Raw genomic sequence first — 13,855 nt, forward strand, 5'->3', positions numbered from 1 at the left:
TTATCTTTATTTTTTCATATTTTCCTTGAAATTTTGAGAAAATAATTTGGTCTACATGCATTCCCATAAAAATTTATATATTTATGGTAAATAAAATATTTATTTGTTTTACAAATATTTTCACATATGAACTAAAGAAAATTATTTATTCATATTATTTTTTAATTTTAAAATAACTAAAGAAATTGTTTATATTATTTTAAAATTTTATATTTTCATATGAAAATTAATGCCAATGATTATGATTTTAGGTTATTTATTATTAAGTATGATTTGAACTTATGTCTTGGTTAAAATGTATAATTTTTTAATTATATGAAAGAAAAATAGGTAATGGTTGTAATAATTTATTTAGTTAGAATTTCTTTCATTTAGACTTTAGGATGCATTTGAGTTTTATTTGTTTAAATTATCAAGGAAACATGTGAATAACATAACATCCCTAATTTGAATTAACACTTTATATAACCTAACATAACATCGCTCATTCTGCTCGGACGGAAATCCCTCATTCCACCCGAACGGGAATCCCTCATTCCACCCGGACGGGAATCCCTCATTCCACCCGGATATTTCATATCCGGAATTCTGTCCGGCCAGCGTTCCACTTTATCCGGATGTCTCACAGCCGTCATTCTGTCCGGCCGACATTCCACATCTCCGGATATCTCACATCCGGCGCCTGTCCGGCCGACGTTCCAACTTCTCCGAATAGGCATGTTCGGATCTTTCGGTAATGCCTATCCGGAGTGCGCGCATCCCTCATTCCACCCAGACGGGAATCCCTCATTCCACCCCCGGACAGGAATCCCTCATTCCACTCGGATATCTCATATCCGAAATTCTGTCTGGCCATCATTCCACTTTATCCGGATGTCTCACAGCCGCCATTCTGTCCGACCGACATTCCACCTCTCCGGATATCTCACATCCGATGCCTGTCCGGCCGACGTTCCAACTTCTCCGGATAGGAATGTCCGGATCCTTCGGTAACGCCTATCCGGAATGCGCGCTTGACTTGTCCGCGATCCCCACACTTAGCTCCTGAGGTTTGAACCACCAAACCTCCAGGCTTTCCTTGCTTTCCGCCTAGGCTCTCATGGGTGCAAGGCCTACCCATGAGGCCTATTTCTCCGAGTCTGAATCAAGTGGCTAAGGGGCTAACACTAGCTAAGGCTATCCTAGTACATGGTGTAATAGGTTATAAATTTTGTTGATTACTCCCTTTTGAGGACCACAATCAAGGGACACCAATTGGACACGTATCAAATGGCACCACAGTCAGGGACCATTGAGAGAACATGAATCAGCTGAGACACCAATTGGGAACGAATCACAAAGTATAATAGTTCTACAAACATGAAAAAAGATCTCAATGTGTCCCACATGATGGAATCTTTCTTTTTCGTTGTGAACATCTATGGTAGATGACCATATTTGTTGTATCCATCTGTGCTATCTGAAAAGTCTCCATTTCTATAGACTGTGACACGTCATCTACATGAGCTGTCGAGATAGATGGAACTGATAGAGGTAGAACTCGACGTACACGTGGAGCTCGATGTCCTCTAGGTACCCGTACAAACAACCCGATTCATCAAAATATTCATATTACAATTTTGAAATTAACAGCAAGTCTCTCTTATAACATAAGTATTGTCCAAAATACAAATAACATAATATCAACATCCAAAGCCTAGCACCCATCATGAAGGCCCAACACCCATGTTCTTATTTGGACAAGAACGATGATTGTGACCACTTTGTTTGCACAAACCACATGTAACTGAGGTTTTACCTTCTCTAACATCCATTTCATTGTGCAAACGAGTAGATTTAGGTCATCCACCTGACACATGTTTCATTGAATCTGCAGGCACAATAACTGGACCAACATATGGTGGCCACTCGTACTCATTGTGTATGGGGTTAAACAGTGGTGCCCAAGTGCTAAAGTACGATTGTATAGTGTAATAATGTTGAAAAAATGACCTAAAATCAATTGAACGAAAATGACATGCCACTAGAATATGACTACATGGGAATCCATATATGAGTGTTTTGCCACATGTGCATCCATGCTCACGTAGGTTAACACGATGTGTTCTTCCACCAGATGATGTCTTTTTACTACCCCTACTGGCCTTCACATGAAACAGTCCTCGGAAGTGATCATACAAAACAACCTCATGAGAACCTGCCTTAACAACGTTTGCATTAATCTTAGCATCAACATAAGGAGTGTATTGTTCACCTGAAGCAAGTCGACTAGCACCATGTTCTCTTCTTACAGCAAAGTAACTATTAACTCGATAGAATGTCAATTGAACAAATGCGGTGATAGGGAAACTTCGTGCCCCTTTAAGCACATTATTGAACACTTCTGACATGTTTGTAGTCATTATGCTATATCGTCGACCTCCATCATGTGATAGTACCCATTTCTCAAAGGGAATAGCCTCCAACCAGCTGAGTGTGTCTTGATTGATTCTCCCAATTGTCTCCATATGCATGTTGAATTTTTCTACGTTAGTTTCTAAGGCGGCTCTGCATAAAAGTTGTTTCAAGCATTTGTCCTTAAAGTGAGTCATAAAGTTGCTAGCAAGATGGCGCATACAAATTCGATGATATGCATTTGGCTCAGACCAACCAAGATAAACATCAGCAAACGCAGCCATAATGCCCGGATGACGATCAAAGATAACACAAAGACCCCTCCTTTGAGTTACTCGATTTCTAATACATGCCAAAAACCATCCCCAACTATCAACATTTTCACCCTCAGTTAATGCAAAAGCAAGAGGAAACAATTGATTATTTCCATCACAGCCCATGGCAATCATTACAGTGCCCTTATACTTCCCATACAATTGTGTACCATCAATAGTTAACACAGGACGACAATGCTTGAAGCCCTCTATGGAAGGATGAAATGCCCAAAAGACTCGCTGAAATACCTCTTCATTTCGCATATTTTTTGGGAATGTTTTAGAAATTACAACACATCCTAGATTGGCTTGCTCTAAGGCACCAAAAAAATGTGGCAGTTTAGCGTATAATTTATAGAAATCACCAAACAAATTAGTTAATGCTTTACGCTTGCCTTTCGAAGCCTTAGTGTATGAGATATGGTACCCGAATCTTTCTACAACACTTGCTTGAATGGCAGCCATTGAAAGTGTGAATTGTGTCTTAATCATTCCCTCTATATGGGCGGCTATCAGGTTTGAGTCTAACTGATGATGATCTTGGTTCATGCAAGGATCGACACATGTGTGTGGGCTACTATATTTGTTGATCTCAAATAAAGATGTCCTTTTAACAACTGTAGCACATAGTCTCCAAGGACATTGAGACTGTTCAGCTTTCTTGCATCTTAGGACCAACAATTTCTTTGTGGATGACAAAACGATATACTCTTGGTGCGAATTAATAGAGTACATCTTTACAGCATGTTGCAAATCTCCTTTGGAATTAAATATTTGTCCAACTATAAACTCTCCAGTTGGATGTCCCATAAGAGTGTTTCCCCATGCGGTCCATTCACTTGACACAACATGACCAATGTTTTCAACATTTTCAAACTGTGGTGATGTTGCCAAATGATATTGCATTGGAGATAATTCAATTGGGTCATCTAAATCCTCTGTATTTGGATTGTTTAACAAGTTACATCATTCCCCATCCACAACCACATATCTCATTTGTTCTCTTTCAATTGCCTCACGAACAGCTAAAAAAGGCGAGCTACCTTCCCTATCTTGATTATCATCATTATGAACATCATCGGCTCCTACACTGTCATCATCACATTGTCTTCCTTCTTCGTCTTCCTTATCCTCTTCTGATCTATGCTCAAAAGTAAATGGATTTTGAACATTACTAGTACCATCATTTTCACCAACTAACAAAGGCATGCAATTACTAATTGGTGAATTCATTTGTAAGTCAATAGGTACTTGTTCAACAAATAACTCAACTTCATCCATCCCAAATCTGTTATGCATTTCTAACATTCGAGCTACACCACTATCATTCTTTACTGGGCAAGGTTGGAATTTATTCCCTTCTTTCATAGGATACTTACAACTAAGTATTAATCGAAAATGTTCTTTATTGATGTCAGTGACCGAGTATATCATTTCCAACAGTTGTTCATATGTTGTCCCAAGAGGCACATCAATAGGTTCAACCACAACTCTATCCCCAACATAATCAACATCAGTCTGTGTTCTCACCATTTTCCAATTACAAAAACAAACTATTGCCACCGATAAATTAGACATAGTTTACCTATAGAAGAAGCCAAAAAAATCAAATCAATTTCATTTTTAACCACAAAATTACACAATATAAATCATTACTAATAACATCAATTTGTAATGAAATAACAAATAATAATAATAGGGTATGTTATTAACAATAATCAAATAACAAATAAACAAAGGTTAGGGTTTTTCGGGTTCCAAGATAAGAGGAATACAAGGTGGAGGAAAGGGTTTTTCAAGTTTTTTGGATAGCTATGAAATTGAAAACAACTTGAGATTTTTAAAATTTTCAAAACAACTTGTTTTCCTCTGTTTGGTTGGTGAGAAAGATAAGGAAAATGAGTGGGAAAAAACTCATGAACCCGAAAAAAATTTACCTAGCTGCTGGTGGAGCTGCTGGTGGGAGCCACAGCCGGTGAGGAGAGAAAATGGAGCCGCAGATGGTGGAGCCGCAGAGAAGAGAATACTTTCTGGATTGTTGATTTCGGGAAAAAATTGGGTCTCCAAAGTAAAAAAACAAGTTTGACGAAGATGGCTTGTTGACGTGGATTGCTGATGTGGATTCAAAAGAGTATTTTGGCAAATAGTTTGAAAACTGGATTAGTTTGGGTTTTTTTTTTTCCAAAGAAATACTACTTTGGCTGTAAACTCGTCATGTCAGCTATCTTCCCGCATGTCAAATCAATCAACCCTCGTATATTAAGAAAATAAGCGCCCAAGGCTATATCAAACAAAAACTCTCGATCCAACAAGTCCACAAACTCGGCATCCCATTTCTCCATCTCATCCACTTCCGCCTTCTCATCCAATCCGCTGGGCTCCTTCGCGTGTTTGTTGCAGTACTCGATCACTTTAGCAAGGGTTTTGCCATCCACCGATGGCATAGAAACGGCGTTGTTCTCAACTACGCCAATGTCTTCAAGAATGTTCTTGATTGTTGAAGACTTCAACGCCACCGCCTCATCCACGGCAAAGGTCTGACCGTCGGAGCTCTTGAGGGTCACGATTTTGGTCATTGTTGGAAAACTTTCAGAGGAAAAAAATGGTAGTAAAGATGAGTGGTGTGGGTTTATATTGATATATATATACAGAGAAAGAGAAAAAAAAAATTGATTCATGGTTATGGTAGTGTAGACCCCCTTTGGTGGTGAGGGCCCGGGGAGTTGATTTTTCAGGACTTTCCATTATATTTTTAGAAGGGGTAGGGGACCCCCAGCTGGAGGCTTGATCCCTTCTCTAGGCATGGACGTGCAGCTGCAGGTGGGTGGTTGGGAAGCCATGCTTGTTGACTGGTGAACAGGGAAGCGGAGGAGTGGTTTGCGAAAGACGATAGAAATAGAGGGGAGATTTGGAGGAGAGGGCTGAACTGGAAGGTGGGAGACAGACGGATTTTTGTGGAGCAAACTTAGAGTCTTGTGGGCTTTTTCTGGAGAGATACTTCCACAAGTATGAATATTATAGGCTTGTTGATTGATTTGGCTGCTTATTATTCCTCCATATATCTTGCCAATGTATGCATGTTGTTTGGTTTGCATGAGTTTCTCGTTTGTTATGGCCATCTTTGCTCTTGGATCCCATTAGTTGTATGAGCTCCAAGGAGTAGAAACTTCCCTTCTCTGCGCATGGGCACGTCCCTTTTGCTTTGGTTCACATCAGATCCCCTACCCCTTTGCCTCATCCCTAGTACGCCATGCATGGCTCCTCCCGAAGCTCTCTCCAATGTTTCTACTAGCACCTCAAGTTCATCCACCCTTGTGCATGGGAGCCATGCAAATATGACTACCTTTTCCATACTCATTTCCTATTAAACCATACCGCTTAATATCCTTGATTCTATGCCCTCTACCTGCTTCTCATTCTCCATGAACTCGGGTGACCATCCCAACACCTCGCCACTCGTCTCACCAGCCTTTACTCTCACCGCCAACGACTCATCTCACATGAACTCACCACCTTTCTACCCCCCCCCCCCCTTCGTGTTTGCCACCTTCCTTTGGATACCACCAGTCGGTGTACTACCAGGATAAAGATGACTCCTCTCTCGAATGTCGCCGTTGACATCAGCCGGAAGAGCCCCCCCCCCCCTCCCCCCCGTGTTTGCCACCTTCCTTTGGATACCACCAGTCGGTGTACTACCAGGATAAAGATGACTCCTCCCTCGAATGTCGCCGTCGACATCAGCCGGAAGAGGATGCCCCTCGCGCGCCTATAAAGGCCGCAGCTGCTGGCTCCACCTCGGACGCTGACACTAGGCCGCAGCTGTTGGCTCTGCTTTCGGGCGCCGACATTGGAACACGACGACGAACGCGGCATAGGTGGCGGTAATCGAGGCGGCACGGAAAGTTTGCAGCTTGGACCAACTTCGAGGACCTCCGGCAATGCCTCTCTCACCTCCACTTTCTTCTTCGTCGTCGTCTCCTGAGGTGAAGAAAAAGAGCATGTGGCTGAATGGCCCAAAGAGAAGATGAGAATGGATTTGGGCTTTAATGGGCTGGACCCAAATGAAAGGCCCAAGTTTGTGAAGGCATTGGGTGCCTTAGGCTTGCCCATTGATATCTTTGGACTTGGGCTTGAGTTGGGGCACTAGGCCCAAGTTTGTGATGGATGATTGTATTAGGCTTGCCCATGAAGACATTGGACTTGGGCTTGAGTTGGAGCCCAGGCCCAGTTCGTGTGGATGAAAGGCCCTATGCCAATCCTTCAAAAATCCTACGTTTTAAATTTAATTCTTCAAATACTTGTTTAAATCATATTTTCATAAATCAAATCATTATCCCGTATTTATTATTTATTCAAAGTCTAATCTATCAAAAAATCACATGTCTTAATTTAATTCTTCAAATACTCTTTTAAATCTTATGTTCATCAACTAGAATTATTATCCTATATTCACCTATCTATCTATGTCAATCCTTCAAAAATCACATGTCTTAATTCAATTCTTCAAATACTCTTTTAAATCTTATGTTCATCAACTAGAATTATTATCCTATATTCACCTATCTATCTATGTCAATCCTTCAAAAATCCTAAGTTTTAATTTAATTCTTCAAATACTTGTTTAAATCATATTTTCATAAATCGAATAATTATCTCGTATTTATTATTTATTCAAAGTCTAATCTATCAAAAAAATCACATGTCTTAATTTAATTCTTCAAATACTCGTTTAAATCTTATGTTCATCAACTAGAATTATTATCCTATATTCACCTATCTATCTATGCCAATCCTTCAAAAATCCTAAGTTTTAATTTAATTCTTCAAATACTTGTTTAAATCATATTTTCATAAATCGAATCATTATCTCGTATTTATTATTTATTCAAAGTCTAATCTATCAAAAAATCACATGTCTTAATTTAATTCTTCAAATACTCGTCTAAATCTTATGTTTATCAATTAGAATTATTATCCTATGTTCACCTATCTATCTAGTCCAATCCTTCAAAAATCTCATGTTTTAATTTAATTCTTCAAATACTTGTTTAAATCTTATTTTCATAAATCGAATCATTATTCCGTATTTATTAGTTATTCAAAGTCTAATTCATCAAAAACAAATCCCACGCCTTAATTTAATTCTTCAAGTATTCGTTTAAATCTTATTTTCATCAATTAGAATTATTATCCCATGTTTATTTAGTTATTCAAAGTCTAATTCTTCAAAATCCAACGCCCTAATTCAAATTTTCAATTAGAAAAATTCCACTATTCTTTTTTTATTCGTTTAAACATTATTTTCGTTAATTAGTATCATTATTCCATATTTGTTTATTTATTTATTTCAATCATTAAAATTCAATTCTTCAAAACCGGATTTCCAAATTTAACCTTTAGACTCAAAAATTCCACCATTCACTTTTATTCATTTAAATATCATCTTTGTTATCGTTATTATAAATTCCACGTTTACCTATTTCTTTCTTCTAAAAATTCCAATAATTGGAGTTCAATTATTCAGAGATCCGACTTTCAAACTTAATTTTCAAAATCTCACTATTCATTTTCATCCATCCAAATATCGTTTTTGATTAATTAGTAACGTTATTCTATATTTATCTATTTGTTTCTTTTAAAAATCTCAATCTTTCAAAACTTAATTTTTAATCTCACAAATCTCACTATTCACTTTCATCCATCCAAATATCGTTTTTGATTAATTAGTAACGTTATTCTGTATTTATTCTATATTTCTTTTAAAAATCTCAATCTTTCAAAACTTAATTTTTAATCTCACAAATCTCACTATTCACTTTCATCCGTCCAACTATCGTTTTTTATTAATTAGTAACATTATTCTGCATTTATTTATTTGTTCCTTTTAAAAATCTCAATATTTCAAATTTAATTTTTAATCTCATAAATCTCATTATCCACTTTCATCCGTTCCAATATCGTTTTGATCAATTAGTAGCATTATTCCATACTTACCCATTTATTTCTCTTAAAAATCTCAATCATTAAAGTCTAATTCTTCAAAATTCTGATTTCTAATTTTAGCTATCTAAAATTCCAATTGTCCTATCTCCGAACTTAATTTTCAATCTCCCATGCTCCAATTCCCGTATTTATCCTGCTACTTATTATTATCATTATCACTATTATTTTATTCATTATTTCTATAAATTCTGCCTTTGAATGATTTTTAAGATTTCCAATTTTTTTATAAATCAACTTTCATAATTTCTACTTCTTAAATAACTTACAATTCTAATCCCTTTCAAAATTTAACTTCCATAATCCCAATTTGCGTAACTTAATTTTTCTTAAGAATCCCGAACTTTCAAATAATTCTTCAAAATCCCAATTTTCTTTCAAATTTAATTTCTAAAATTCTCATTCTTACATTTAATTCCTAAGAGTCCAATTTTCAAATAATCTCTAAGATTCCGATTCTCGAATGAATTTCAAAAATCCAGTTTTCCTTCGAACAATGTTAATCCCTGTTTAGTGATGCATGTGATATGTTTCGTATTCTATATTGTGCACTGACTCCATTTCTATGATAGCGCATTGTTCGTTCGCGGTCCAGGTACGCATCCATTCTCTTTCTGATCACTCTCTATGCGTGTTTTGATTCCCATATGTGCATGATCGATCTGAGTATCCATTGATTTCCTCATCAATTGTTACGTCAACTTCATTTTATTAGTAGAGACCCAACTATTAGGGACTTAAAGGGGTGCTATGGTATTTACCGTACCTTCCCGATAAGCAATCTGACCCCCGAGCCCGATCCGGTTTTTCGTAGATCACCTTTTCTAAAATAAGGAGTCGCACTTAGGGTTTTTCTTTTTTATTTTGTTTACCCTTTTAAAAATAAAACAAAAATAAGTGGCGACTCTAAGTCATTTTCTTAATCAATAAAAATCAATTTTTCAAAATGAAAATCGAGCTCGCCATCGAGTAAGAAACGCATGAGCCAAAATGCGGGGTCCACAGGTAGGTTTTCTAATTGGGTTGTTTTGTGGAAACAATAGGTTTCTGTTTGGTTTTAGGCTCACGGTATAATTAGGATTCTTTTTTATATATTTTATTTTGAAATTTTATAAGAAGTAATTCTGTTCTATATTTCTACGAACCTCTTTTCATATTTCTTTACTTTATTACTTTTTCACTAATTATTTTAATTTTAATGGAAAATAATATAAGGTTGCACAATATGGAAATGATTATTTCATTTTAAATAAGAAAAATCATTAAATATTAATAAAAAATAATAATAAAATATAATTAAAAAATAAAGTAATTAGTCTTAGGTAAGCAACCTAAAATTTCTATATGTTCTACAATATGTATATTTATATTATTCTTTTCTTATTCATTACTAAAATCTAAACTTTCTATTTTTATATCTCTCAACTTTTCCTTGGTTTTTTCAATACATATTTTCCCTTATATTATTATTCTTTTATAAATAATTATAAATAATTTATCGACTTATTATTTTTTTTTATTTGACAAAGAATTTTAAGGACTTGCAATAGTTTCCCATTTTTTACTTTTGTTGAAAGTAAAGTTAAAATCAAAATCATAATTTTTAAAGAGAAATATTGGTATTATGTTAGAGATTTCACCCATTTACGATCTAGAGGATAAAAATAAACAAATAAATAAATAAAAATCTTTTTACAAAGTAATGATAATACAAATTTGTTAAATTTGAAAATATATTACATAACTTTGTTCCCTATATTAAATTATATAGTATTTCACTTTTTATAATTGAAAATTTTTCTAAAATATTTTTAAAAAAATTAAACCATTATGAGTTTTTAATTTTAAGTTGCATTTAAAAAATTATGAAATATGAAAAATTAATTATATACTACTTATTTTTAAAATTAAGTTAAAAATCAATTCAAACAATTGATTTTTTATTTATTTTTGCAAATGAAAATTATAATGTAGTTTTCCATATTTCTCTTTTTAATGAAAAACCTTTATAAATCAATTTATAAATAAAAAATTAAATCTTAAGTCAAAGGATAAATTATTTTTTTTTCATTTTTAAGTTTAATTTCAAAATATTGATGTTTCATTTCTATATTTACTAGATTTTTTCAAATTTGAAAACAAAATTGGCACTTATCTTTTTATTTCTGTTATTAATTATTAAAAATATAAAAATAAATATAAATTTTGAATATCAATTATTTATTTACTTCTTATTTATTCAATTTTTTAATTAAACCAAAAGATACTATAATTTTTATTTTTTTTAAAATGATGTAACTTTTTCCCAACAACTATGGTTTAGAAATTTGAGCGAGAATAGAGGATTTAGGAATTAATAGCAAGGATAAATTTTAAATATTTTAAAATAAAAAATATAGATTTAATTTTAAACAAGTGACCTATTTTCTATTGATTCCTATTAGAATAGGAAAACACAATTTTTCCAAAATAAAAATTGTTGAAATAAATTATTTAAAAAAAAATATATTTTTAATTTTTCTACACATGCTTGGATAAGTGTGAAAAGGAATCATTCAATTGATAAAAACACGGCTATAGTTAATTTATTATAATATAAATTTTTTATTAACTTTACTAAAATGTTATCACAAAATATTGGTTTTGGATTTTAGATTAAAATTGGCTCAATTCAACTTTAATTTAATTTGAAATTTTTTGGACTAAATTTACATTTATTTGAGTTAAATTATAGAGAAAAGGTTTCAAGCCTTTTAGCCACTTAATTAAATCTTTTTTTTTTTTAGCTTTAGAGACCAAATAAAATGCATAAGAGGTTGAAACAAAACTTTCAATTTTTTTTTATAGAGAGAGAGAGAGAGAGAGAGAGAGAGAAAATTGATTCATGGTTATATTAGCTTTTCATTGAGTTGTTTAGTCGCTCGGTATGATTAGGATTCTTCTATTATAATTTTTTTATATATTTTATTTTTAATTTTTATAAGAAGTAAATTTACTTCTTTTATATAGAGAAAAAAAATTGAAATAATATTTAAATTAAATTTTTATCAGTTTAAAAGGATTTTCCTAAATCTGTTCCATATTTCTACAAACCTCATCTTTTCATATTTCTTTACTTTATTACTTTTTCACTAATTATTTTAATTTTAATGGAAAATAATATAAGGTTGTACAATATGGAAATAATTATTTTATTTTAAATAAGAAAAATCATTAAATATTAATAATATAAAAAATAAAGTAATTAGTCTCATGTAAGCAACCTAAAATTTCTATATTTTCAACCGTATGTATATTCATATTATTCTTTTCTTATTCATTACTAAAATCTAAGCTTTCTATTTTCATATCTCTCACTTTTTCTTTGGTTTTTTTAATACATATTTTCCCTTTTTAGAAAGGTTTTTTTATATACTTACTCTTATATTTTCATGTTTCTCTAAATTTTATTATATTCTTTAATATATTATTATTCCTTTAATTTTAAATTTTTAAATTATTTTTTTCAATACGTCAATTTTTTTTTAGCCTATTTTAAAAATTCTTTTAGAGTTATATTTGATGTAGGAGTTACCACTATTTTTTACTTTTAAAAATACAAAATGGAAAGTATATCCAAAATTACAATTTAGAAACCTAATTCTAAAAGGAAGTAATAACAATAACCAAATAGAAAACCTACTCTAATTACAAATCACTCTTTTCCATCTATAAATATAAACCACACCTCTTAACCATACGACTTATTCTTGTGAGAGTATAATGGCGAAAACCGTGAACCTCAAGAGCTCTGACGGCCACATCTTCACCGTTGAAGAGGCAGTGGCGTTACAATGCCAGACTATCAAGAATGTTGTTGAAGACACCGGCGATGATGAAGTTTTATTGCCAAAGGTGAATGGTAGAACCCTGGTTAAAGTGATGGAGTACTGTGAGAAGCATGCGAAGGAACCCTCTGGATTGGATCAGAAGAAGGTGGATGAGATGAAGAAGTGGGACATGGAGTTCGTGGACGTGGATCAAGCTGTTTTGTATGACATGCTCATGGCAGCCAATTATTTGAGTATAGCAGGGTTGATTGAGTTGATATGCATGAAGGCTGCTGACATGATCCGTGGGAAGAGTCCCGAGCAGATTCGGGAGATTTTCAAGATTGAGAACGATTTTACAAAAGAGGAGGAGGCCAAGATTCGGGGAGAAAATGCATGGGCATTTGAATAAATTATGTCAAGTTTTAGGTATTTTAGGGTTTCGGTATTGTATTATTTTATTTAAAGAGTTTTGTTTGGTTCTTTAGAAAATTTATAAATGAGAAGTTACTTGAATTGATGGAAATTTTTTTGGCCAGAAAGAAAGACATAGTTTTGAATGAATTTTGTTTTTAAAGGATGTATTATTATATTAAAGAAAAAAGATGAGGATTTTGGTTTTTATATAATATAGTTGTAATTTATTCAACACTTTTAAATTGTTGAATTGATATAATAATTGTGTTTAACATAATTTAATAAATATTTTATGGAAGAAAATAATAAAAAAAATGGGTTTTAACTCATATAATTATTCCCAAAAATACTCATTTTATTTGTCAAATCATAAAAAATAATTGACAAATAAACTCCTTCACATAAATGTTTCCCTTCTTTTTAGATACGTTTATTATTATTATTATTATTATTATTATTATTATTTTGAGATTCTTTCTCCAAAAACAATCACCCCATAAGAAAAATTGAGAATTTTTTTTCTTCTTTAGGATCAATTGATCTTAATGAAACCATGAGGAATAGGTCAAGTTGGGTATTACACCGTTGGCAATGAAAGTTGTGCGTGGACAAGGTTTGGTTACATCAATACAGCCAAGGAGATCATAACCAATTAACAGGGTTTGGAATTGAATATTCCATGATAGGTAGTTGGTAGTAGTTAATTTAAGTAGGGCTTGAGCATAAACATCTATTATGATGAGTGTTTGGTGCGATTCATGGGGGTAATAAAATTAGTAAATTATTTTACGTTATTTTTTTTATGAAGAATATATATACAAAAAAAATATAACTAATTTATAGGCCTATTTACAAAAAAAAAAAAAAAGTTAATAATTGAAAAAGAATATGTTATCTTTTTTATTATATATATATTTAGAA

The 13,855-nt window shown here is 33.0% G+C and overlaps 2 protein-coding genes across 2 annotated transcripts; one reads left to right on the top strand and one right to left on the bottom strand.

The window, feature by feature from the left end:
* Nucleotides 1-4,900: 4,900 nt before the first annotated feature.
* Nucleotides 4,901-5,284, bottom strand: LOC117908359 (SKP1-like protein 4). The gene has a single exon (XM_034821944.1). The coding sequence runs from the start codon at nucleotides 5,282-5,284 to the stop codon at nucleotides 4,901-4,903; it is 384 nt and encodes a 127-aa protein (XP_034677835.1).
* Nucleotides 5,285-12,443: 7,159 nt separating this feature from the next.
* LOC117909682 (SKP1-like protein 1) lies at nucleotides 12,444-12,958 on the top strand. Its single transcript, XM_034823781.1, has one exon. It carries the CDS (start codon nucleotides 12,471-12,473, stop codon nucleotides 12,927-12,929), a length of 459 nt encoding a protein of 152 aa, XP_034679672.1. The 5' UTR covers nucleotides 12,444-12,470; the 3' UTR covers nucleotides 12,930-12,958.
* Nucleotides 12,959-13,855: the final 897 nt, after the last annotated feature.

Source organism: Vitis riparia, chromosome 19 (genome assembly GCF_004353265.1).
Source record: "Vitis riparia cultivar Riparia Gloire de Montpellier isolate 1030 chromosome 19, EGFV_Vit.rip_1.0, whole genome shotgun sequence".
NCBI lineage: Eukaryota > Viridiplantae > Streptophyta > Magnoliopsida > Vitales > Vitaceae > Vitis > Vitis riparia.

What these genes read in the sequence shown, in the direction of transcription:
- LOC117909682 (XM_034823781.1), top strand. Translation starts at nt 12,471, where the DNA reads ATGGCGAAAACCGTGAACCTCAAGAGCTCTGACGGCCACATCTTCACC.
- LOC117908359 (XM_034821944.1), bottom strand. Translation starts at nt 5,284, where the DNA reads ATGACCAAAATCGTGACCCTCAAGAGCTCCGACGGTCAGACCTTTGCC.